Source organism: Podarcis pityusensis (genome assembly GCF_964106645.2).
Source record: "Podarcis pityusensis genome assembly, chromosome: 16".
Taxonomy (NCBI): Eukaryota; Metazoa; Chordata; class Lepidosauria; order Squamata; family Lacertidae; genus Podarcis; species Podarcis pityusensis.
Genome location: NC_138041.1, coordinates 38,012,651 through 38,040,092, shown reverse-complemented (window position 1 = coordinate 38,040,092; position 27,442 = coordinate 38,012,651). Strand labels below are relative to the sequence as shown.

Sequence of the window (27,442 nt, the reverse complement as noted above, 5' to 3'; positions counted from 1 at the left end):
GGAAAACATTGTTTGCATGAGGATGGAAATGGCATTGGTCAGCATCAACATAGTATAGAGGGTCCCCCCTAAGGGGCCTGGGGAGAGGATTGACCACTGCAAACCCAAGCATGGTTTCGGTATCTGCCTGGTCGGCAAACCCTGGTCCTCAAGGGAGACCTTGCTTGCTTGGCCTGCACCACGGCAAGGTTCAACACTGGCCAACTCCCGTTTGGAGTGATCCAAACCCAGCGGATCCATTCCATCAACTTGTGGCTTGTGGAATGATGAACTGATCCTGGGACCCAATGCCATGCCAACCCTTGCCCTGTCTGCTGCTGCCAACAAAGATTTGTCCTGATTTTATCCCATCACCATTGTACAGTCTGGTTATTTTGCTGCTTTCATGGGCCACATAATGGAACTGCCTGGGTAATGATATTTAATGTTCTGAGCAGCACAAGACAGGGATTTTTGAAGGACCACCTCCTCCTAGATCAACGTAGTTGCACAATCACACCCTTTTGACACCATGACTGCAAGGTGGTTTTAAGAAGTTAACACTCTGTGCTATGTGATCTTGAGTACACAACGGAAATTTAATCCCATGCCTTTATCTAGGTCATCATCGCTGAACATATGTGTTCCTTCCTCTTTGGGGTAAGGCGCAGATTTACACACCATCACCTAGTAGGATTACCATCTTTTTCTTCTTCTGTGCCCCATGTTCTCTTCTTTTAGCTGTATCTTGACCTTCAAGTATTGCAGGTGACAATGTTCATGAAAAACTTCACCTCCTGATTTATATATAGCACACACAACCCTTAATATCACAGAAACATAGGTGCCAACTCGATGACTTTGAGGACACCTCAGCCCCTACCCCAAATATACTGGGAGCTCCCCGCCATCTTGAGGGGCCGAGCCTTGGCAGGACTACCAGCGGCAGGCCCCATTGGATCTTTCTGCGGCAGCAGCAGGTCCTGTCGCGTCTCACTGGGCCTACTCGCAGTCTTGTACTCAGTCCTTGATGTCTTCTAATTTTTTAAGTTTAAAACCAGCACCAGCAAAAGTCAATATATCTCTATAAGTGCCCCATTTCCTTTCCATATTAATTTTCTTTAGGGCATTTGCTTTGGTGGGGGATAGCCATAACAGTGTTTTTCTTTCCAAAACATTCTTATATCTCACCCAAACACCATACAACACTTTCTTATTCTCTTGACCAGTGGTGCAGTGGTGAATTCTGAAGTTCAGGAGTTCATTGTGACAGCCCCAAAGACACACCCCAAAGGGGCAAAACCCAGCCCCTTCCCAGGGAGACCATTCTCCCACTGTCGGGTAACATTGAAAACTCAGGAAGGATCTTATATATTGGAACTTAACCTTCAGTCATTCTGTCAGTTGCATGATCTTACTGTCCTTTCCCTTCCCACATGCCACAACCACATGTGCAGTGGTACCTCGGGTTACATATACTTCAGGTTACATACGCTTCAGGTTACAGACTCTGCTAACCCAGAAATAGTGCTTCAGGTTAAGAACTTTGCTTCAGGATGAGAACAGAAATTGTGCTCTGGCGGCTCGGCGGCAGCAGGAGGCCCCATTAGCTAAAGTGGTGCTTCAGGTTAAGAACAGTTTCAGGTTAAGTACAGACCTCCGGAATGAATTAAGTACTTAACCCGAGGTACCACTGTATTGTATGTTTCAAGTTGTACCACTGCATTTAAGCCTTCATTGTCACCTGCTGGGAAGGTGATGGACTATATGGAATTGGCAGAAATGACTGGCAGAATCCGAGACCAGGGAGAAGAGTCGGTGGAAGAAGATTGGAAGAAATTTAAAGACTATTTACAGAAATATTGTAAAATTAATGAATGATAGAATGATGTTGGATAGTAATTAAGTGGTTTCCAGCTGTAATGTTCTAAGAGAATATGAAAAAAGGGTTATAAATGGGTTAAAATCTAATGGTAAGGATTTGCTGAACCAATAAATTGAAGTGGAATACAAAAAAGGGAGGTACGAGGAGGTCCGGGAAACAAGCTAAAGGAAAATAAGTAATAGAAAATATGTGTGTTTTTAACTGTTTTTATTTTGTATTTTTCTTTTTTCTTTTTCATTTTCACTGTAATATTTCAAAAAACCTTAATAAATATCTTACAGAATTCATTGTCACCTGCTGGGTCTCTCACATTGCTCTCCAACTCTAAGATGCCAAAGGATTTTTTTTTTTTACTTCCATATGCATTTATCTATTTTTTTATATAGAATAAGTAGTCAGTCTCAGCTGTTAGCCCATGCAATATGGGATTTCTGAAGTGTTTAGAAAAACAGATGTCTGCATACACTAACTATTTCTGTAAGGAAATGTAAGACTCTTTCTTGCACCTGCAACTGGAGCCTGTATTATTTTAACTCTTTCCTCCCTTCCCTTAATATGTGGACAAGGAAACATCCCTGTGGTCCAAAATCCTGAATATCATATCTCCATTGGTGACACATGTACAGTTGAAGGAAATGGAGCAGGTGTGATTGAAGAAGAGTGTTGGGAAAACTAGGAAGCTCCCTTCAGGTCACCAGTTTGCAGCTGGACTGCTTGCTTGCCTGGGGCACTCACAATTACAAGAGAACTACTCAGTAACAAATGTGCATTATTAGTTTGATCTTACTGTAAGTCACAGAGCTCAATAACCAGTAATTATCTCAAATTGCTGGGTTTTATCATCCATCTTGCCAAACCCCGTGTACATTTTATCAGGCCGTGAAAGTGTATATAAAATAAATCCTGTGTCATTCAGAGCCCACATGAGAAATTCTGAACATGCAGGTTTTCATGGATCAGATCATTGGCATGTTCCCTTTATCAAAACAATCCAGAGTCATTAAATGAATGTTCTTGTAATGCAGTTTATGGTAGATGAGATAGAAATCTGACTTTTGGCATCCCTGTTGGCTCCAAGATGGTCATAACATTCCTGCTGCAGATTCTTCTCTTCCTGTGGCTACAATTGCCTCCAGCTGAGAGCAAGGAACACTCTGCTAGATGCACCATGATGGAGCCTTTCCAGCTTCCATACCAGAATTATCAGAAAGGGGACCTAATCATTGGAGGAATTGCTAATTATTTCGGCTTTGTACCTGAAGAAATCGATTTCCATGAGCACCCAAACACAAAGCTTATAGATGAATTTTTGTAAGGAAAAAACCATATCCTTCACAGTGTACTCTTGGTGAGCTCCTGTATGCTACAATTACACCAAACATACAATGGCGTCCTCAGAACACATTTCCATGTGACTTTTGTCAAGTAGGAATGTTAAACATATATTTTCTTCTTTTTACATTGTGATCTGGTCATCTTCTTCTTTGTTGCTTTATTCCACTTCTTCGGGTATCTATCTTCTGCCTGTTCTGCTTTCTCATCACCTGATCCCATGGCTCTCACCGCTTTCTCCCAACTTCATCCTCAACCTCCCTCTGTGTTTCCTTTCACACCATTAACATCCGGTTTTCCATTGCAGCAAATCTTGATCCTCATTTTTACAATCACTATCATTTAATCTCAGTGACAGGCAAATGGAGCTAGGTGTAGTGAGCAGGCTCGTTAACAGGTAATTTCCTTGGCCTTGTGGCCAGTCACAAGAGTTCAGTTGGATTAGCACAAAGTGGGCTGGGATAGTTTTCTCGCCACCCCCTCCACCTCAAAAGCAGCAACAGTCTCGTTTCTCGTGCTTTACCAGAACTCAGAAGAAAGCAGGAGAGGGGAGTCTAAGGGGTGGAGCAGCTCACAGTAATTAGAGTAGATTGCAGTCGTTCTATAATTCCTCTCTGACAACGCTGGGCTCTGGAGCTGGTGGTATCATCTGGTGTTCCTTCTCTGTGAAGCAGTAACTCGTCCTAAACTCTCTCTGCTTTTAGATTACAGCTGGTGAGGTGTTGCAGCTGGTGAGATGTCTTCAGTAATAGCAGGCCAGCACGGCAACCGACAATAAAACAATAAAATAGGCCAATAAAGTAAAACTAGAGGGGGTCTACAATTAAAATTAATGGACTACGAAAAAGCATTTAGAACATTTAAAGCTGAGCTATAGGGTCAGAGATCCGCGAGAAGCTGCTGCCTCGGACGCCATTTTAACTGGAAGTCCTATCATTTAATCTGACAGTCACAGATGCTGTGACACATGAATAGCATAGATTTGGGATTATATTCTCTGTTATACAATGCAAACCATATAGGGAAATAAAATAAAAAAGCAGTTGCTAACTTGTTTTTGCAAAACAAAGTAAGGAAAATGCAGAGGAGGCCCAATGAAATTATTACATCTAAATTAGTCTGATATATTAATCATATTGGCCCTTCTCTGAGTGTGACTAACATGGGCTACAGTATTATTTTGTACAGCCATAAAAAATCCTGTTCCACCTGATGTGCTCTGGTCTCTACTCCCCACCTACACCAAACACTTACTGAGAGGCACCAGTCAGAATTTCTGACTTGGGAATTTCTCATCCAGTGAGTGTCCGTTGGTTGCTGAAAGGAAATAAGGAGTTAAGAGAAAGATGAGGCAACTTTTGTAAGTGCATGTGATTCAGGAAATTACCAACCTGCTTAAGAGCAAGAGGAGGAAAATACCTCTGACATACAGTATAACTCTTTTTTAGTGAAGTATTGAAGTACTACCAGAATACTCTCTCCCTGGTGTTTGCTGTAAAAGAAATAAAAGAGAACCCTAATATCGTACCGAATATGACCTTTGGGTTCCATGTCTATGATAGCTACACAAATGCAAGGATGACTTATCAGAACACCCTGAAACTTCTGTCCATCACAGAAAGGATTGTCCCCAACTTCAAATGTGAGAAGAAGAAAAATACAATAGCTATTATTGGGGGACTTGACTTTGACATCTCTCTCTACATGGCTACTGTCTTAGGCGTCTACAAGATTCCACAGGTATAGTAAGTGTGGGGGCTGTCAAGCTCTTCTGCCTCTGGTACAATAGTTATCTCCCTGGTTTTTAATACTTCCTTTAGCTTTGGTTCATCTTTCTGAAAATGAGAAATGAGAAAGAAAAAATATATAAATGATACAAAAGTCTGTCGCTTTCCTTGTTTTTTTTAGTAATATTTCAGTGTCCATGCAGTAGTGGTTGGAGGAGAAGGGCTTTGGTGCTTGCCTGACTTTGTCTCCCATGTGTCACTGGGAAGCAGCAGGGAGGTTGGAACAGGGCAAATGAAGCAGCAGGAGTCTTCCTCCTGCTCCCAGGAAGCTGCACAACACCAGTTGCAAGAGGTCAGAGAAACCCTGCTCCTCCTCTGCACCAACAACTGCTAGAGATATGCATAATGTTCTTGTGGAATCAACATACATCCATAAATGGAGTCGAGAAATTCCCATGGGTTTGTTCTTTAAGCAGATACTTGGGACCGTTTGCTCTAACTCTCCAATTCTTGTGGGGTTGATTTCTTCCTCCAGATTGCTTACTGTGTATTAGCTCCAGTGAGAAGCCCGGAGTTGCAGCCCCAGACATTCTACCGAACGGTGCCCAATGAGAAATATCAATATGCAGGGATTGTCAGGCTACTTCTATATTTCCAGTGGACATGGGTAGGAATTGTGGCATCCGATGATGAAAATGGGGAGACCTTTATGCAAAGCTTAGTGCCAATGCTTTCCCAGCATGGAGTCTGTTCAGCTTTCAATGAAAAACTACCAGCCATATCTCAGGGTCTAGATCATTTCAGTTTCTTGGAACTCTTTCGGGCCAAGTCCTCTTTCCTGATGGCCTCAGAAGTTACCATTTTTGTTCTGTGTGCAGAACCTCAGACCATTACAGTTGTGAAATGGATGCAATATTTCTATTCAGTAGCTGAAGATGTTGCAGAGAAGTCTACAGGCACCGTGTGGATTTTGACAGCCCAGTGGGCTTTCTCTTCAGAAACAATGCAAAGGTATAATGATATACAAGCCTTTGATGGTGCCTTGTCTTTTGCAATTCACACAGAGAAAGTCCAGGGATTTAAAGAATTCCTTCAGACCCTGAACCCCAACTCTCCAAAGGGAGATGGGTTCCTCCAGGCTTTTTGGCAACAGGCATTCAACTGTTTATTTTCTGCTTCCAATGAGAGCAAGGAAAACACAAAGACCTGCACTGGCCATGAGAGTCTGGAGAGCCTTCCTGGGCATATTTTTGAAATGACCATGACTGGCCAAAGTTACAGTATCTATAATGCGGTTTATGCCATTGCACATTCTCTACATCAGATGCACTCATCCAGGTCAAAACGCAGAATGATGGCAGGCAGAGGTGGGCTCGATCCTCCAAAACTGCAACCTTGGCAGGTAAGATTTCCTATTCAGAATAAATATTTTCTTGGGGCTAATTTAATGGGCGATGACACACAGTCCTTAGAATGAACACACACGCACACATGCGCACACACACAAACACACCCTCTTCCAGCATTAACAATTCCCACATTCTTTCCTTTCTTTTTTCTTTTCTTTTTGAAATATTTTATTGGTTTTTACAGACACAAGTTTATATCAACAACGTTTATATACTCATTTCATGAGATTCTCTGAATCTCATTACTCCCTCCCTCCTTTTCATGGGTCCTTCTATTTTATTTTATTTTTTGGAAAAACTGCATATCAATACATTCTGCCCAATTTCCATTTATTTAAATTAACAATGAACCTCTTTACTTTACAAGTGATTTGTAGAGTCCAGGTAATGTTTGGATTTGCTTACAATAATCTCTTAGGCATATTTCCCCCATTCTTTTTAAAAGTCCTTTTCTTTTGGTTCCTAAGTCTCGCAGTTAATTTTGACATTTTGGCATAATCTAGCATTTTGGCTTGCCATTCTTCCTTGGTCGTTATTGTTGTATCTTTACATTTATGGGCTAATAACATCCTTGCAGCTGTTGTTGCATACATAAATAGTCTTTTCTGTTCTTTTGGGATCTCAGTACATATAATTCCTAATAAAAAAGCTTCTGGGTTTTTAAACAAAAGTCCCCCCCCCCCATTTCCCCCTCAATTCATTATATACCATTTCCCAAAATGATTTTGTTTTCTTACAAGGCCACCACATATGGTAAATGGTACCCATTTCTTATTTACATTTCCAGCAGGTATTTGAACTAACCCTAACCCTAACTTACTAGGAGTCAAACAGCACTAGTACATCATTTTCATATAGTTTTCTTTCACTGTACAACAAGCTGTGAATTTCAGATCTCTTTCCAAAGCCTCTGCCCAATCTGCCACTTGTATATCATGCCCTAAATCTTTTGCCCATTTAATCATCACTGATTTAACCTGTTCATCCGTTGTATACCATTCTAGGAGCACCACATTCTTTTCAATACTTAACTGTTTTCCTTTTCCTTCAAGCTGAAGGAGCCACAATCAAGACAGGGCCTGTTCTTCCCTTCCAGTTGCAGGAATAGTTGCAGGAGTTGCATGTAGAAGCATCTGCTGTTGCAGTTTATCCCACAGAAATGTCACCTTTTTGTGGGACTTGATAATGTCGTGGGAGGAGTTGCAGAATGACCTGCTGTCGTATGTGTTTCTGATTCTGATATAACAGGAGTGGTGAAGAAGGAGGCATGTTAAATTAGGCCCCATAAGGTGTTAATTTCAGAAAGATTGTATCTAGGAAGAGCCTCCCCAGAACCTTCCACGGGCATTATCTCACCATTTGGCAGGGCACAAACCACTGATTTTTGTCTCTCAGCACCCCAATTAAATTGCAATATGAGTACTGGGGGGGAAAACACCCCTGTATAGATGCTGAGCACCATGCTCCATTCCATATAAAAATGGTTCTGAAACTAGACCTGTTTCATTATCCACTTAATAAATGTGCTAGATTGAGCAAGAGAAAGGGTGTTATAAAGAATTAAGAAAACATTTGAAAATATTAAGGTTTGTTTCTACCCATGACTGCCCACTCATTCTGTCTACCAACAGCAACTATTTCCTAGAACCTGCATTTGTTTCTGCACTAAAGAGGACCATATAGGGCTATTTTCAAATGTAATTACCTGGACAGTTTTTTAACTCGCTCCCAGTGGTATTCATTGATTGTATTGGAACTGCAAGTTACAGTCACTTTGATGTTGGTGGGGAAAAGTAAACAAAGAAATGGAGATCAGGGAAAGCCCACCATGAGCTGCCCCCATTTCTTTGCCCCCTTCTCCCACCTTGCAGGAGGGGCAGTTCCAGGGCTTCCTGACATGGCACCATTTTGGCTTTGCACACGGACCCCAGAGCTGAACCCTCACGCAAGTGGCAGGCCAGCTGTACTTGCTAGAAATACTTAGGTGTTCCAAATGATGTAGACTGCACAGTTTTTGACTACTTTCCATTGTGGTGAAATATGTGGATTGATACTTTCTCCTTTCTATAATCCATAAAAGCTCTCCTTTTTAAACTTTGCCTTTGTTTTCTTCTGCCTAGCTGCACTCGTTCTTGAGGAGTATCTCCTTTAACAACAGTGCTGGTGACTTAGTGTCCTTTGATGAGAATGGGGAATTAGCAGGTGGATTTGATATTATTAACTGGGTTACTTTCCCAAACCAAACCTTCTCCCGAGTGAAAGTAGGAAAGATAGTTCCACGAGATTCACAATATGTAAACTTCAGTGTGGATGAGGGAGCCATCACATGGCACAGATCTTTTAATCAGGTGGGACCATTGGATTTTTAAAAATGAGGTATTGTTATTAAGAATACAAATTATAAGGTTAATGTAGACATTCTTTTTCATAATAAGCAAATTGTTTAAGTATAACCCATGTCCAACAAGTTATTCTCCCATCATACATGAGGTAAGTAGTAGATCATCTTTAGAGTTCTGGTTTGAAAGTATAGAATGGTAATATATTCCACTATATTGCAAATGAAATATTGTTGGCTTCCAACTCTCCTCCTCCCTGATCATTGGCCAGGCTGGATTTCAGACTGAGGGGAGTCCAATACCATCTGGTGGACCAAAGGTTCCACATCCCTGATATATAGGATTTCAGTATAACATTTTAATACTTTGCACATGAATGTAGGAGTAAATCATGCTGAACCAAGTGAGATTTCCAGCTCAGAAGACAAGGAGAGGATAAGTTGCCCATTTGTTTTGAAAGAAGATTGTCTTGTGGTGCTTCTCTGAGGTTAATGTATGTACTTCCTATTTTACCTTCTTCATTAACTCCCTGTATTTCTAAGTCTGTTGTCTTCTCTGTCCTCTCTCCACCCTCCATCTTTATGCAGATGAAAAATTCAATATCCTTTCTTATTCATCCCCAATATTTACATTACAGTTTATTTAGGCATACAACACACCTTTCTGGAATAATGTTAATCAGGCAGCTGATCTCTTCTCTTTGGTTAAAACTGTGTTGTTTAGAAGGCACAAGAGCTACATTTTCAACGTTTTTTATGGCTAGGTGCTGCCCCTTGCCTTGTGTAATGATCGCTGCCAGCCAGGCAACAGCAGAAAAAAGAAGGAGGGGTTGCCATTTTGTTGCTATGATTGTGCTTCGTGTCCACATGGGATGATTTCAAATCAAATGGGTAAGAGACATAATCTGCTAATTTGTAAAATGCTTCCTAATATAATTTCAACTCTTTCCTTCTATTAGTTCAGTACTCCTAAAGAGTGCGAAATCGGGTGGCGCTGTGGGTTAAACCACTGAGCCTCTTGGGCTTGCTGATCAGAAGGTCGGTGGTTCGAATCCCAGCAACGGGGTGAGCTCCTGTTGCTCGGTCCCTGCTCCTGCCAACCTAGCAGTTCAAAAGCACATTAAAGTGCAAGTAGATAAATAGGTACCGCTCTGGCGGGAAGGAAAACAGAATTTCCATGTGCTGCTCTGGTTCGCCAGAAGCGGCTTAGTCATGCTGGCCACATGACTCGGAAGCTGTACGCCGGCTCCTTCAGCTAGTAAAGCGAGATGAGAGCCGCAACCCCAGAGTCATCCACAACTGGACCTAATGGTCAGGGGTCCCTTTACTTTTTACTCCTAAAGAGAGCAGCAGCTGCACTGATATCTGGAAGAAAGAAGAGATAGTTGGGGAAACTAGATCCAGAACATTTACAAGTGAGATCTGTAGAAATGGGTGTGGAATGTGTCTAGTGTAATCTGCCTGCTTCCTACATGCTACATCATTAGGACTGGATAGTTTTAGGTGTGTGAGCCAAAAATGGTCTCCTTACCCAGAACAGACTTCAGCCCAGCCTCTGAGCTGAAAGTGGCTGTTCTCAAGAATTCTCCATCACCATGAAGATCTCTCTGGGTTCTTTCCAGTGAGTCTGCTCTTACTATTTTGCACATTGTACCACTAAGGGTACAACCGAAGTCAATATTTCTGATCACTAATTCCAGATGAAGGACAGAGTAGATGAACAATCCATGCACCTTAGGCCCGTCAAAATGAAGAACCTATTGTGGATTATGCATAGTGGCTGAAAATTGTACAAACTATTGTTAATATCCACTTATCTTTGATACGTTCGCCAACTAATTAATGCCTTATTTGTCGGAATTCATATATCACTCATTGTTTCAGATATGGATTATTGTTTCCAATGCCAAGATGACCAATTTCCAAACAAGGACAGAGATCAATGCATCCCCAAACGCCAACATTTTCTTTCCTATGCAGAACCTTTAGGGTTCGTTTTAGCTTCCTTAGCCCTGGTCTTTTCTCTGGTCACAGCTTTGATACTTGGCGTCTTCTCTAGGAATGGGGACACTCCCATTGTCAAAGCCAACAACCGGGACCTCACCTACACTCTGCTTACTTCCCTCTTGCTCTGCTTCCTCTGCTCCTTGCTGTTCATTGGCCAGCCTCACCCAGTGAGCTGCTCTTTACGACAAGCTGCTTTTGGCATCATCTTCTCCATTGCTGTGTCTTGTGTCTTGGCCAAAACCATCACGGTGGTTCTGGCTTTCATGGCCACCAAACCAGGATCCAGGATGAGGAAATGGGTGGGGAAATCTCTCACAAACTCGGTTCTTCTTGCTTGCTGCTCCGTTCAAACCAGCATTTGTGCTGCTTGGCTCTGTACGGCTCCTCCATTCCCAGATGTGGACATGAACTCTCTGATGGAGGAAATCATTGTGGAATGCAACGAAGGTTCTGTCGCGATGTTTTATTCTGTCCTGGGTTATCTGGGATTCCTGGCCATGGTCAGCTTCACTATGGCTTTCCTGGCCAAGAGGTTGCCGGACAGTTTCAACGAAGCCAAGTTCATCACCTTCAGCATGTTGGTGTTCTGCAGCGTTTGGCTGTCCTTTGTTCCCTCTTATCTGAGCACCAAAGGAAAGCAGATGGTGGCTGTGGAGGTCTTTTGCATCTTGGCCTCCAGCGCAGGTTTGCTGGGTTGTATCTTTTCCCCCAAATTGTACATCATTCTTCTGAGGCCCGACTTGAACAGCAAAGACCACTTAATTCTGAGGAGCAAATAGGAATGAACTTGTGTTGATGGTTTTAATTTTTGCATTGTTTTCTGGCATTTATTGGAAGAAAACCAGACAAAGTCATTCCTTTTATTTCTCAGCTCTTTCATCCTTTTATCCTTTTGATTCTTTGAAATAGCCTCCTTGGCTATTTCTATACAGCATTTTCCATAAAGCTACTTCCGAGCTTGAGAGGAGGTGGGGTTGCAGGCTCACCCCCTCCCGTGCATGCGGGGGCTGGTTCTTAGCCCCCCGCGAGAGCAGGGGAATCCTCAGGCCCGTCACCAACCCGGCCAGCCAATCGGCGGGCGGGGAGGCGTGGCCTAGCCTATTTAAGGCCGGCGCGCCCGGGGACCGCACTCTTTTCCAGCTGATCCGGTCCTAAGCCTATGGAGGTGTGGGCCTAAGGCACGCCCCCGAGCGGTGACACCCGGGGGATCCTAGTTGGCGTATTTCAGCAGGACTCCCCCGGCTGGTGGTTAACCCTTCCCGGTTTCCATGCCGGGTAGTCGATAGGAGCCAATGCCTAAGGCCAATACCTTTCAATTCCTGTAATCAATAAAGTTGTGGCCTTTTTTTGCCCATTAACCTAAAATAATGTGTCACGTGTCTTCATTTCACAAGGGGGGGGGGGTACTTGCCACGCAAGTAAATCTGTGCTGAAAGTGGTCTGCAGAATAATCTAGATCTAAACACTGTAATACATAAGAACACAGGAAGAGCCTAGTGGATCAGGCCCATAGCCCTTCTGGTCCAGCCTCCTGTTCTCACAGTGGCCAACCAGGTGCCCCAAAGGGAAAGCTGCAAGCAGGATTCAAGCACAATAACACTTTCCCCTCCTTCGGTTTCCACCAACTCGTATTCAGGAACATGGCAGCCTCCAACTGTGGCATCAGAGCTGAGCCATCCTGGCTAGGAGACATCAATAGCCCTCTCCTCTGTGAATTTGTCTAGGGCTCTTTTAAAGCCATCTAGTCTGGTGGTCATCACTGCCCCCTGTGGGAGTGACTTCCATAGTTTAACTATGCACTTTATATGCAACAACCATGCACAACAGGACCTGGAACCACTTGCAAAATTACACTAAACCATTAATCATCAACTGGATGTGGGTGGCACTGTGGGTAAAACCTCAGCGCCTAGGACTTGCCGATCCTCAGGTCGGCGGTTCGAATCCCCGCAGCGGGGTGTGCTCCCGTTGCTCGGTCCCAGCGCCTGCCAACCTAAGCAGTTCGAAAGCACCCCCAGGTGCAAGTAGATAAATAGGGACCGCTTACTAGCGGGAAAGTAAACGGCGTTTCCGTGTGCGGCGCTGGTGCTGGCTCGCCAGTGCAGCTTTGTCACACTGGCCATGTGACCCGGAAGTGTCTGCGGACAGCGCTGGCTCCCGGCCTCTTAAGTGAGATGGGCGCACAACCCTAGAGTCGGACACGACTGGCCCGTACAGGCAGGGGTACCTTTACCTATTAATCATCAACAATGCACAATTCGTTTAACATAGAGAAACATTTAAGTCAGCATGCAGCTCGCAAATAGGTTAAGTCAGAATATCAGTTTCCCCCAATATATTGAATTTTGAATATGTTATTCTTTTTGGAGCAATGTTCTCACATAGGGATTGAGGAGGTATATGTTGTTCCTTATGTCTTGGCATGTTTGGAATTTTTTTGTCTTGTCCTTGAAACAGCAAGTTAGTGGTGGCTAATGCTCATGGGGACTTTTAGGGGTCAGGAATTGTGCTGAGGAGCGTTGCATTGAGCCTCCTCCTCCCCCTGCTCAGGTTTCTGAATCTTCCCAGGAGCAGTGGGAGTAAGCAGAGTCCCTGGAGCCTGACATTAGGCAAGGAAAAGACATGGAGACCAACCAGAGGTGGAGCCAGAGTCAGTAACACAGAGAACCTGAGGTCCTGCAATTAGATTGGAAGAGGAAATATTGACGTTTTCAGGGCAGTGCCCCAATAACCCTACTACTCTCCACTGCACCACGTACCTGTAACTATCAGTGCACACTTTGTAAACTGTGATGGATCTATAACACCATAGTTCAATTTGATGAATGGTTGTAGAAAAATCCGGAAATCATTTGATCTGTCAGTCTCTATACTTATGAATAGCAGTAAGTTAATGTTATTTTATGAAGCAGAGGGACATGTGTTGGAATACCTTTATCCCATACATTGAGCGAGAGATGATGAGAATAACTTGTTCAACAGAAGTAGCACTGGCTTCATCCTGGCAGAAACTTCCGCCCACAAATTTGAGAGAGGTGCACCCAGGCCAATCTACAACTATAATCAATAAAGCTGAAACAAATTTGTAACCTCATAAAGTTGTTCTGGCAATTTGTTATCCTGTCAATACACTGATCATAGAGAGCCCAATGCACCTGTGTCTGCAATTGTTTATTATTATTTTGTACAGTGGTACCTCGGGTTACATATACTTCAGGTTACATACGCTTCAGGTTACAGACTCCGCTAATCCAGAAATAGTGCTTCAGGTTAAGAACTTTGCTTCAGGATGAGAACAGAAATCGTGCTCTGGCGGTGCGGCAGCAGCGGGAGGCCCCATTAGCTAAAGTGGTGCTTCAGGTTAAGAACAGTTTCAGGTTAAGAACGGACCTCCAGAATGAATTAAGTACTTAACCCGAGGTACCACTGTATTTCAATTTAGCTGTTGTACTTTCTTGTGAAGTGTCCAGGAAACATGTCTTATGATGCAATATAAATGAAATAGTACAAGTAGGTAGTCCTTCTGAAGTGTTTTTTTGTTTTAATTTGATCCAGGAGAGGAAGATGCTTCTTTATATATTCCCTATTTAAGAGGAAAAACAGCTCTCAAATCTCCTATTAGTCTCTTCTGTCACTTTAAAGAACAGCTACTTGTGGGAATTTCTGGCACTCTTCGGCTTCTCGTGATGTTAGCTGTGGGGCAGCTAAAGAGTGGCTGGGCTGATGGGGGTTTGTAGGCTCAATAAGATGTCAGGAGCACCTGTGCAAAGTGCTTTACAAGTGCTGGTGATGAGCTGATAGTTCATGCTTGCAAAGCAGTGGGACATGAGTATCCCAGAATTCTAATTACATATACATAAATAAATTAGGAATAACAGACACCCAGAATTGCGAGCATGATTCCCAAAGGAATTCTTGGAGCTGCTCCAGATCTTTTTTATCATTTACTTTTTAATTCTTCAATTATTTGTTGATTCTTTAATTTCAAGGGGCATGAATATCCTTAATTTCTAATGACATACATGTAAATAAAATAGCAATAACAGACACCAAAAATTACGAGCATGATTAAGACTTCTGGATTATTTAAAACTGTCTCCTTATTAGCTGCTCTCTGCTGTTCAGTTCAGGCCTCAGTAAAATAACATAGCATTTGGGGATAAAGATGCAGCCCAGTAACCCACAACTAGAGGCCAAGATGGAGAAGATCTCCACAGCCACCATGTATTTGCCCTTGGTGCTCAAGTAGGTTGGAACAAAGGACAACCACACACTGCAAAAGACCAACATGCTGAAGGTGATGAATTTGGCTTCATTGAAACTGTCCGGCAACTTTCTAGCTAGGAAAGCCACCATGAAGCTCACAATGGCCAGTAAACCCATGAATCCCAGGACACAATAAAACATAAGAGTGGAACCTTCATTACATTCCAATATTATTTCTTCAGTCATTGAGTGCATGTCAACATCTGGGAATGGGGGAGAAGTTGCCAGCCATATGCTGCAGATTGTGGCTTGAATAAGGGAGCAGGAAAGAACAATTGGGGTGCCCAATGGCTTCCCTACCCACTTCCTCATTCGGGACCCTGGCTTGGTGGCCATGAAAGCTAGAACCACAATGGCAGTTTTGGCCAAGATGCAAGAAATTGCCACTGAGAAGATCATGCCAAAAGCAGTTTGTCGAAGGAGGCAGGTGACTTCCTCAGGCTGGCCAATGAAGAGCAGAGCACAAAGGAAGGAGAGCAGGAGGAAAAGGAGGAGAATATAAGTTAGGTTGCGGTTGTTGGCTTTAACTATGGGAGTATCTCTGTGCTTTGTGAATATTTGAAGCACCAAAGCTGTGATGCAGGAAAAGAAGAGGGCAAACGTGGCCAAACTGATCCCCAACGGTTCTCCATTAGACAAGAATGTTTTGTCTTTGGGGAGGCAGCCATTCTGTTCACTGTTTGCATATTGATCTCCAGGGCATTCTAAACAGTCATCCAGGTCTGAAAATGAAAATGGAAGAAACAAATCTTGTTATTAAAAAAGGTCTTCAGTCCCCAAATTGGCACAATGCATCTAAGAGATGTCAGAATATATATCTGCTACTTCCATACTGTTTTCCCACTAAAGAAAGGAGCTTCTGATGCACAGATAAAAAAACATGACAGGTGTGTGTGTGTGTGTGTGTGTGTGTGTGTGTGATGCATTCCTTACCCTCCTTGTTTGAGATCTTCCCTTCTGGACACGGAAGGCAATCATAGCAGCAGAATGGCTTTCCTTCCTTCTTGTTTTTTCTATAACCTACATGACAATTCTCATTACACAGAGAAGTGGGTTGTGCCTGTTCATAAATGAAAGAAGGAAATAGTTTAGAACTTATCTTCAAATAGTAAACATGACAGTTAAGCAATAGGTTGCTAGAAGTGTTTTGTTTTATCTGAAGATGATCTTAAACTCAGAGCTAATGGTAGCATTGGAACTTCTACCATTACTCCAGTACATTTGCCTTTATGAAAACCATATTACTAAGTATTTGAACTTCTTCAGAGATTAGCATGGCAATATCTTATTAAATTAGAAAATGTTCAGGGAAAAGCTTATTGGTTCACTATCTCATGAATATAGAAATAACAGAATTGTTTTTGACGTATAGTTGCAATAGAAATTATTGAAATTCTGCCCTGTGCAGGTAGTCTAACCACTGTTTCTTTAATTTGGAACTTGTGAACTATGCTTCCAGTGGTTTCTCTGCCAACATTCAGTGCCTTTGCTTTCTTTTTGTATACTTGTATCCTTGCTTGTGAAGGGCGATGATCCCTTCTCTTACCTTCTTGGACCATTCTCCTGACTTAGAAATATGGCTAACATACAGCAACATTTGACACTCAGGAAACCCCTTGCGAGTTCAAGTATTTCATGTGTTCCAGCTCTAGCACACCTGAAGCCCTTGATTAGTTGCATCAGGTGTGCATCAGGTGAGACAACACCTTCTGTAAATTTTAATATTAAACCTGATTTGCAATGGCGGTTAAATAATTTTGATTGCAACTGTAATTGTTTGCTTTTGATGGATTCTTGCAGTGCTGTTTCCTTGCAGAGTTACCGTCTTCATCACCTGTGTGTATCTTACAATTTTCTTTTGTGCAGCCAGGTCCTAAAAATAATTGTGGGGTACAAATTAGGGCTGTGGAATAGATCTGGCCAAATCCCAAACTGAATCGGGCTGATTCTGAAGGAAAGGCAGGCAGCATCTGCAAAGAGCAGCACAGAGAGCTCTTTGCAACAGAGCTTTCAAATAGCCCCACACTGCACTTTGGATATGTGTGCCTGTTCCAAACAGGGGGATACATGAGGGCAGTCAAACTGAGCAGGATTGAGCCCTCCATTCACCAGTTCCTGAGTAGAGGGTCCAATCATGCTGGCTGCAGGGGTCTTCTTCACCACTGGGTTCCAATCAAGAGTAAATCTTTCTGCTTTCGGCCATATTGTCTGAAAGAGGTTGATTTTGGCCCGGGTGTTCCCTGGCCCAGCCCCAGAATGCGCTGGGGCCCTGTGCTGAATCCTGAGAAGGAAGGAAGGAACAATAATAATGTATATTATTATTTCATTGACTAGTGAAACTTTCTTTATAACTGACACACTTCTGCTTCTACCGTAGGATGAGAACAGAAATCGTGCTGTGGCAGCGCCTTGGCAATGGAAGGCCCCATTAGCTAAAGTGGTACCTCAGGTTAAGAACAGTTTCAGGTTAAGAACGGACCTCCGGAAAGAATTAACTTTGTATCCAGAGGTACCACTGTAATTGGCTTCCTCGAATTTCATTGACTAGTGACACTTTCTTTATAGCTGAGACACTTCTGCAAATAGACCTAGAAACCAGATAGCTTTCCTTTTATTAGTGCTACAGCTTGATTTTCCTTCACAGATCGAGTCTGATAATTGACGATTCAATGTGTTGCAATGAGGCAGTTTTGGGACACTGAGCAAAAAACTAGAGAAAATCCAGAACAACCTCTTACCTGGTTGAACCAGTTGTGCCACATGATATTATCATCATGAATGGTTAACCTCTTTTCTGGGGGAGCTTGTGGGTCCATTGTTCCAACTTTGACTCTCAGAAATGACTGATTGGGGAATGTGACCCAATTTATTATATCAAATCCAGCTACTAATTCCCCATTTTGGTCAAAGGAAACTTCTTCCCCAACACTATTATTAAATGAAACACTTCCCAGAAAGTGGTGGACCTAAATTTGAAGAGGAAAAAGGCAATTAATGAAGATGCCAAAAATAATTAAATATTAGTAATATTCGTACAAATAGAGTGCTTATCTTTAACATTTAAGAGGTATAGGTCATGGTCTCCTTAAAAGATGTATGTTAGTGTTTTTCTTTGTTTGTTTTTAATGAGTCTCTTCTTCAAAAATGGATGGAGCTAAAAAGGAAAAAGGAATTAATGAGTAGTGCTGCTTTCTAGAAAAAGAGGTGCTGGAACTCACCACAAACACCTCCCTCGTTCCCTTGGAATAGCAATGACGGCCCCCTGAGAGGGGAGAGAACTGAGTTCCAGGGAGTTCTGGCTGAAAAAAGCCCAGCTCATGAGCATATACAAAAGAGCAACATTGTGGAACACAATATTCATTTTAAATGTTTTGTGAAGGATAATTTCAATTGTAGTAATGTTTATTGTGGAGGTAAGATGTGGTTCTTTTAATAATTACAGTAAGTCTTGGCCCAAATTTCATAGAACTTAGACCACAAATATTAGACAGGATGTTCCTTCAGATAGGAGGATAAGCTATTCATCACTTTCCATGGATACAGGGATGCCTTTGTACAAATTGTGATAGCTTGTTATCCTGTACCTAGCCATCTATAGCCACATTTTGCTATTCCAAGGACAACTGAACCCACTTTAAAGTGATGGCAGAATTTCATCCATTATGTTATCCTAACCATTAGTGGATAGTTACTTCCTCCCAGAGAGAAAAGTGGAATGGGTTTCCCCTACTGACAGAGGTATTCCAGAAAAGTCCCCCTTTTAGCTCAGCTCCAGAGTTGATTACAGACATCTGTATTAACTGGAAGACAACATTACCTGCCATGGCTGTTGATCTGTAAGTTTCCACCTTGCTACACCTGCCATTGCTCTGCAGTTTAATTTGGTGGACTGCATGGTGTGCAAAGCATGTGCCAAAATATAGATTGCATTGTAGATGCTGTAGCTGTGGGCTGTCATGCTCGTTTCAAAAACAGACCCAGGAAGGCTCTCAATATTCTCCTCCCCAGTACAGAGTTTGTCATCTTTCTTCTCTGAAGCAGAATAATTAAAACCACAATTAAATGCCTCTTCCCAGAAAACCCTGAGAAAGCCATCTTCTTTTTCCAAGGTAGGCTTTCTCATCTGAATAAATTTCTGGAATCCTGGAAGATCCTTAGAGTGAACTGCAAAGGATAGAGCCCCATGGAGGAATGTGATGTCCCAACCTCTTTGGAAGGGAAATGATGCGAAATCCATCTGGGCTATCATAATCCAGACTTTTGTATTTCCTTGCATTGGCACATCATTCATTTCTGCAAGTGTGGGTACTGTTCTCATTACCATCATTGTGTGAATTTCACCATGTACAACCACAGCATTGGCAGTGCTCCCCACAATAATGTTCAATGTTTTTGAACCTTCTTCCACCAATTCATCAAACTCACCAGAAGAGGTAACCTTAGGGAAACTTTCTATAAAATCAAAGCAGATACCCTTCTGGGCAAACATGGGGAGAATATTTTCTACAAATCTCTCTCCAGTGTCACCATGGAGAAAAAGCACACCGATCCACACCCAACGGAAATGCAGCAGTAACTGGAGGATCCCCTCGTATTGCTGAGTCCCATCTGGGAATATCCAGTGGGTGAAAAGAGCTTGAACGTCATTAGTCGTCACAGGAGAAGAGCCATAGATGACCTAAGAGGGTCATTAATAAAATCAAGGAAGGAAAGATGATAACAAATGATGATATCAAAACCCTCAAACCAGATTTCAATGTATTAACCAGGGGGATTAATTTTTTTGTTTACAGTGGTACCTCGGGCTACAAACGCTTCCAGTCACAAACTCCGCTAACCTGGAAATAGTACTTCGGGTTGCAAACTTTGCCCCGGGTTGAGAATGGCAATCGAGCGCCAGCAGCGGTAGGCCCCATTAGCTAAAGCGCCCCTTAGGTTAAGAACAGTTTTGGGTTAAGAACGGACCTCCAGAACGAATTAAGTTTGTAACCCGAGGTACCACTGTATATCTCTTAATTTATAATCTGCAATTTGGGGAAATACTAAGGTATTAACGTATTTTCATCAAATAGAAGAATTATGCAGTTATGTTTACGGCAGAATTTGCTGTCTTTCATATGTAAAGGAGGATAAAGGAAAGAACAGGTAAATGGCTACCAAGACAGCCAGTCAGCTAGGGGGTGGAGCCACCATGAGGAAAATGTTTATAGCTAGAGAAAGGAGCCCCTGAGCTTAGATAGCACGACAGTGTTTGGAGTACTTTAAGAGTTTTCAGGCAAAAGTTAACTGGAGGGCTAAGTTTGATGAAGGAGAAGTAGAGTTGTGAGGATACTTTATCTCCTGATACATCTTTTGTCTTACCAACTTTATTCTGCAAAATAAATCTTCCTTATTTGTTCTGCCTGAAGTTGACCATTACCTCACACACGCTAGATAACCCGTGGTGGTTACAGAGTTTTACAGAGGGGGATCTGCTTCAGTAGGATTCAAATATCACTTATTTCTCTTGATTTGGAATGTTAAAGTTATTTTGGGAAATATACAAGTGATTTTTCAAAAGGCATAGCAAACACACAGTTGTGCTACCACAGGCAGCAGATGTTTTGTTACAGTCCTGCACAAGAGTAAAGTCTCCAATGAGGAATTCTTCCACCTGAGTTTTTAAGGATGTGTGGAACTGAAGCAGACATATTTTCTGCATTTTGGTTGATAAATACCAACCTATACCCACTATTTGCCATTCACTTGATATTTTGTTCTTCAGTTATCAGAATGCAACCCAATGAGACTAGTCAGAAACAACTGTAAACGGCTTTCATTGATGACCCATGTTCCATGGAGACCTCTTACTCTTGGCATCTTGTACATAGACAGGATGGTTGACATGTGGAGACATAAATCAGGTTTTGGCCCACCAATCACAGCCTTTGGAGTCTCCTGAACATCACACTTGTAGTTGGGAAGTAGTCTTTCTTGGCTAGAGAGAAGTTCCATGGAAGCTTGGTAAGTCCAGCTTGCACTGAAATGGCTGTTATAGATGTGGAAACCCAGAGACATATTGGGCAATATTTGGGGATTTTCATTTATCTCTTTCACAGCAAATGCCAAAGCCAGGATATGCTGGTAGAGTTGTGTCATTGGTCTGTATGGAGAGCAACATAGTGCATAACAATTCACATTCACAAACATAGAAAGTGTATGGATATATTGAAAAACAAACCTGGATGTTTCGCTACCCTGAACATCTAACTCCTGCCACCTGATAGGCGGCCTGGCCCTAATTGCTACTATTTCTGTTCTACGGAGGAGGAGGAGAAAGTCTGGTTACCAAAAGCTTATAATAAAATCACCTCTAAGTCTGAATGAATTACTATGTTGCTTGGATTAAAGTCAAATATTAAATAAGAAATCCTTAGCTCACCATGGTAAATGAGCAGAAAGCCTTAACAAAGTGAATGGGGATGTTACTTTTTATGCTGCCTTGCAAACTTTTTATAGAAAAACTGAACATTGGTATAAGCCTACCGTATAAGAAGAAAAAGGTTATCACACACTGCAGAAGTGGGTTTGTGTTTTCAGGTCTGCCCTAATCTCTCAGAACTTCGTGGAAGGAAAAAGTTGGTAGGAATCATCATACACCTGTGGCCAATATTGTGAAAACATTTTGGAAAGTATGTATGTATCTCTGGCTCATAACATCAGTATTATTTAGATTAATACCATAATAATCAAGCCCTTCAAGATCCTATTAAGCGGAATTGCTATCAAGGCATCTCTTTTTTAGCTGCAGCCAGCAAAATTCTTGTAAGGATCTTAGGAAACCGTCTCCTAACAATATCCAAGGCTACCCTTCCTGAATCCCAAAATGGTTTTTGACCTTCTAGGGGGACAGTGGACATGATTTTCACCACTTGACAGCTACAAGAAAAATGCAGAGAACAAAATCAACCCCTGTATATGGCGTTTATTGACCTGACTAAGGCCTTTGACACTGTGAATCGTAATGCCCTGTGGACTGTCCTTCTGAAAAGTGACTGCCCAGATGAATTTGTGAACATCATTCATCTCCTCCATGATTATTTGACCGCAACAATTGCAGATAACCATGGCTCTCAAAGTGAACCATTCACAGTGGGATCAGGTGTTAAACAGGGTTGTGTTATTGCCCCAACTCTATTTATTATTTCCATTGCCTTGATCCTACACGCACAACATCCCAAAAACCAAAGTGCTTCACCGACAAGAACAAAACAACCTCTATGTACCGTCACAACTCCAACTCAATGGTGTAAGGTTGGAAAGTGTTGATCACTTCGCCTACCTTTCCACAAGGGCTGACATTGATGCCAAAATCCTGCACCGTCTGAGGTCTGCAAGTGCGCTTTCTCCTGCAGGGTGTTTGAGAACCGGGACATTTGCATGGAGAACAAAATGCTTGTTTACAAAGCAATTGTACTACCAACCTCACTTTATTCTTGTGAAACAGAGACCACTTATAAATGCCATCTCCAATTCCTTGAAAGATTCCATCAACGGTGTCTCTGAAATTTTCTACACATCGCTTGGGAAGACAGGCAAACTAATGTCAGTGTACTGGGTAAAGCAAAGATCACCAGTATCGAAGAAATGATTCTTCAAAATCAAATTTGTTGGACAGGTCATTTTGCCTGATTATCGTCTTCCAATGCAACTACTCTATTCCAATATGGAATATGGAAAGCACCATGCTGGTGGTCAACAAAAGAGGTTTAAAAACTCCCTTAAGGCCAATCTAAAAAAAATGTAGTATAAACACAGACAATTGGGAAATACTGCCTAGGAGAACAGCTTTTACCAAAGGTGTAAAGGACAATTGAAGGCACTTGAACTCAGGATGGAAGTGAGAAACGTGCTAAGAGGAAGGCATATTTGGCAAACCCTCCCCCTGACCAACTCCCGCCTGGAAATCTAGGTCCTCACTATGGAAGGACATGTGGATCCAGAATTGGTCTCTACAGTCACATACGGACTCACTGTTAAAACCATCTTCATGGAAGACAAATTTTACTCAGCTACAAGTGATCACCAAAGCAAGCAAATAGCCAAACAAAAAGTTATGCACAGAAAACCATGATAAGGGTATTTCATAACTTTTCACCATTTATGTTAGCATAGAAACTTTTTGCTGCAATTGCAGCTCTACAGTGGCATCCCATGGAGTAAACCAAATATTTTAATTCACCAGGTGTTTTAACATGAAACCAAGATTGTTTCTAAAAATTGTGCTTTATTCTTTTGTTGCTTCTGACTAAAAGTTTATTTAATCAGCTCCACAGATATTATGTTGGATTCAGGTCAGGACTATTCAACACAGTTTGTGGCATTATATTCTGCATTAGATTATCTTTCTAATGATATACTGCAGAGGTTCATTCTAATGGTATACTGTTCTTATGAGCCATCAGCCCTTAGAAATACAGCTTTTCCTAAAGTTTTCCACAATTTTGACCACTAGTGTAATGAGCATCACCTTCATCATATGTCAAATGCAGAAATATATTCATTACAGGTATACAATACGGTTTTAAAGCACACACACACACACACACACACACACACACACACACACACACTTCCTTACAGAATGTCATCGAAGAGTTCAGGTGTAGGAGGTTCATTGAAGGCTATGGTTGAAGTTATATAGATTTGACACATAATGCCAGCAATAACAACATCTCCAGACTGGAAATATTTGTGAAGAATAGGAAGAGGGTCACAGATGGAACACGGAGCAACAGCAGCCTTGCACTCATCTGGAGGAAGCAGCACTGATGCCAACATTATGGAAAGTACCCTTCTGCACAGAGCATGGTAGGAGCAAGAGGAATTTTTTAGGCGACAATTCATCTCTTTGACATTGTCATCTGAGTGATACTGAGCAGCAAAGTCTCACCGGGATGGTTACAAAAGCTAGATTTTTGCAGGAAATAGAATGAGTGACCAGTCTGACAGAGCCCTTGGTGTAAGGCCAAGCTCTGAACATCACAGGAGATATTAATAGTATCTGCAAATCTTGATTCATAGTTTTCATGCAGCTACTGGAACTCCCCAGAGAGTCAAAGAAATGATCGTGATTACTTTGATAATTACAGGAGACTTAATCAGCCTCTCAGTTATTTGGGGGTGGGAAGCATGTTTATCACATCACAGCCAAAGTCTCAGCTGGTCCTCCTTAGTAGGGAGAGCAATAAGAGTTTATGGAGAGTCAGCAAAAAGAGAGAGAAAGGGTTACCCAGAAAACTACTTAAGATGAAAACATAGAATAAAAAAATAACTGCTTTGCCGTTAATTGTTCAAAGACGTAGAACAAACTTTTGTCATGGTCTGGGTTACGGGTAGTCAGAGTCCCAACTTGGTTCGTCGGGACTGGGGTTGAGGTCGGGAAGCAGGAATCAGCAGTCCAGGGTCAGCAGTCCAGGGGTCAGGAAGCCAAGAGTCCAAGGGTCAGGAAACCAGGAGTCAGGAAGCACAGCTAGGTGGGTAGCGTGTTGCTGTAGCAAAGAGCCAGAGGGAACTGCTGGTCTTATATACCCCTCCTACCCTTTGCCACCAGGTGCTACGAGTCTTCCCTCAAGCCTCACCTGTGCGGCCGTGCCTTGCCCTTCCAGGCCAAACTCAGGAAGGCCCCAATCCTGCAAGGCCCTACCAGTCACAGGGCCTGGCTCCTGCACGCACATCTGACAACTTTGCACAACCTTTAAATCAAGTCCATTATCCATTTCATCAACCAAAATTCTTATTACATTAACTAACACCATATGGACAAACCATAATTTTCAGCTGAGAACCAGTGTGATGTACTGGTTAGAGTGTTGGAGATGGGAGACCAGGGTTCAAATCCCCACTCAGGCAAGAAGCTCACTGGGTGACCTTGGGCAGGTCACAGCCTCTTAGCCTAACCTACCTCACAGGGTTGTTGTGAAGATGAAATTGGGAGAAGGAAAACCATAGTATATAAATGCTATATAAATGTAATAAATAGATACATATGAAATAATGAAGTTTAGATTTAAAAATCTGTGAATGCAGTGATTTAGAATCTTTTTTTTAAATAATATTTATTAATAGTTTCAGAATAATAGAAAAAAGAGAAAAAATAAAAAAACAACACTACAATACATAAAGAAAAAGAAAAAAACACAAAACATAAAAACCAATACAGCAATGCAACAAAAAAACCACCACACAAATCCCAAATTACATATCTTTAACTTCCATTTGCTTGTTTCATTGACCTCCTCACACCTCCCCTTTTGTATTCTAGTTTAATTAGTTTTTTCAGCAAATTCTTTCCATCTTTCTCAATTTTTGTTAAATAATTTATCTTAACATTTTAACCTAATAGTTAACTCAACAAATCCTTCCCATCTTTCCCCATATTCTGTTATTTAAATTACCTTGATTTATTTAACCTTATCTTGACTTCCGGAGGCGGCGCGTTCGGTAATGGCGGTCCTCTTCAGTTGCTGAAGGGGAAGCTCCGCGGAAACGGGTCGTCCGCTACGGCGAAGTGGAGACCCACATCGGAAAACCACAGGCAGAGTGAGCCTGTGGCCGTGGGACTCGGCGGGCACCAAAAGCGCCCCCCGAAACGCAGAAGGGACCCCGTAAGGGGCCTCGGAACGTGGACGGGAGCGCGGTGCTGTGAGTCGATCGCTCTTTCCGTGTGAGCGAAGCTGCATAGCTGCTGCCGAAGAGCGCTGCCTTTTTTCCTGGACCATTGGATTTGAAACAGCAACCCGTGAGTAAAGGGGACTAAAATAATCTAAATTAATCTTTTAAAATTTGGACAAAGGGGGAGATGTAACCAGGAAGTCCGTCTCCCTATTTTGCTGAAGTTTTAAAGCAAGGACTCTTTCTCTGAAGCCTTTGAGATAAGGTTAAACTTTCTTTTAACTTGGTGCATGAGCTGAACTGTCGCTTGGATTAAAGGGATTTACCCTCTTCTTTTCTTCTTTTTTTTTCTGGACTTTGGATATTGGTTCTTTCCTCTCCCTGTGGATTTACAAATTTTGCAAGGGAACCCAGGTACTTGACTGCCTGAATATTGAAGCTGTCAGTTTGCGGACTTTACTATGTTTTATTGAATTGCTACATCTGAGCTCTTGGACTAGTTATTTGGATACATTGTTTTTTTTTGCACTTTTCCTGAAACAGTGTTTAAACAAGGACTTTCTCTGCTTTTAAAAGAAGATTTGAAGGTTATCTCTTTTTTTTAACATAGAACTGGTGGGACTTTGTTTGACTCTAGGGAAACTTTTTAAGTTTGGGAACAAATTTTTTGGAAACTTTCCTTTGTTTTAACTCCCTCTACTGGACTGGATTATAATTGCTTGGGACTGGTGTTTTTCCCTTTTCTGCCTTAACTTTTTGTTTGCTCTTTGGGCTGGTGGTTTCCCATGGGAAGATATACAACTTGACCTTGACACACAGACAGGACTGGAATGAGTGGCACTGGGAAAACAAGAGCTGCTAAAGCGAAAGCAAAACAACTTTCACAACTTTCTCAACTTCCACAACTTTCTCAAACAACATTGACTTCCCAGCTGCGTCGATCATCAGTTCCCACGGTTTTGGGAACACAAGAAATAGAAACTGAATTGACTCCACTAGAAGGCATGGCATCTGGAGGAAATGAATCAGTATTAGAAAAAATCTTTGAGAAATTGGAATCTTTAGACAAAAAAGTGGACGCACAATCGGCTAAGATTGACCAAAATACTGCCAGCCTAAATAAATTGACTGAACAATCTAACCTGCACGCACAATCAATTGGTAAGCTTTTTGAAGCAACCACAGAGAATCGTAAGTTGGCTGAGGAGGCCAACCAGAAAGTGGACGCAGTGAAAAAGGAGGTCACACCTTTGCAAAAACAGGTGGGTGAACATCAGGCCTACCTGTCTATGGTTGAACTATGCTCTAGGGAGAATAATCTGAGGCTTAGATCAATTGCAGAACTTGAGCAGGGGAACCTGATGGACTATTTGACTAAAGAATTTTCTAAGTTCTGGAATTTGGAGGAAGATAAAGACTTTAAAATTGTTAGTGCCTTTAGACTTGGAAGAGTACTAAAGAAAGACAGACCCAGAGACTGCTTGATTACTTTGAGATCTAGGGAGGAAAGGGAAAGAATACTAGGCTTACATTACGGAAAGTCACTTGTAATTCAGGACAAGAGAGTCGAAATCTACAAAGATATCCCTAAACAACTTCTGGATCTTAGAACCACCTATACGGAACTAACAAAATTGCTGAGAAGCAACTCAATTCTCTTTAGGTGGGAATTTCCTCAAGGATTATCCTTTACATTCAGAGGGAAGAAAGTGAAAATTAAAACACCGGAAGATAAAGATAAATTTCTGCACGACTACGGAGAAGACCTTCTGAAAGGGACTACGGGGCCTGAGGCCTGGCCACCACCGCCGCCTGGATCTACACCTTTGGGATCTGAAGACCAGAA

The 27,442-nt window shown here is 42.1% G+C and overlaps 4 protein-coding genes across 4 annotated transcripts in view; 1 reads left to right on the top strand and 3 right to left on the bottom strand.

Annotated features, from left to right (window-relative positions):
• LOC308464819 (vomeronasal type-2 receptor 26-like) overlaps positions 1-27,442 on the bottom strand; it is a gene marked incomplete at its 3' end in the record, with an annotated part of 56,492 nt that overhangs the window by 12,031 nt on the left and 17,019 nt on the right. The gene's annotated exons all lie outside the window — the stretch shown is intronic.
• Positions 2,943-11,456, top strand: LOC308464786 (vomeronasal type-2 receptor 26-like; the record flags this gene model as incomplete). The annotated part of the gene is made up of 5 exons (XM_080984376.1): positions 2,943-3,175; positions 4,645-4,936; positions 5,459-6,325; positions 8,453-8,534; positions 10,555-11,456. The coding sequence occupies 5 exons, from the start codon at positions 2,943-2,945 to the stop codon at positions 11,454-11,456; spliced, it is 2,376 nt and encodes a 791-aa protein (XP_080840502.1).
• On the bottom strand, positions 14,764-16,502 carry LOC308464784 (vomeronasal type-2 receptor 26-like; the record flags this gene model as incomplete). The annotated part of the gene is made up of 3 exons (XM_080984372.1): positions 14,764-15,665; positions 15,877-16,042; positions 16,362-16,502. The coding sequence occupies 3 exons, from the start codon at positions 16,500-16,502 to the stop codon at positions 14,764-14,766; spliced, it is 1,209 nt and encodes a 402-aa protein (XP_080840498.1).
• On the bottom strand, positions 16,691-23,763 carry LOC308464783 (vomeronasal type-2 receptor 26-like; the record flags this gene model as incomplete). The annotated part of the gene is made up of 5 exons (XM_080984371.1): positions 16,691-16,816; positions 17,682-17,909; positions 18,761-19,621; positions 20,794-21,085; positions 23,564-23,763. The coding sequence occupies 5 exons, from the start codon at positions 23,761-23,763 to the stop codon at positions 16,691-16,693; spliced, it is 1,707 nt and encodes a 568-aa protein (XP_080840497.1).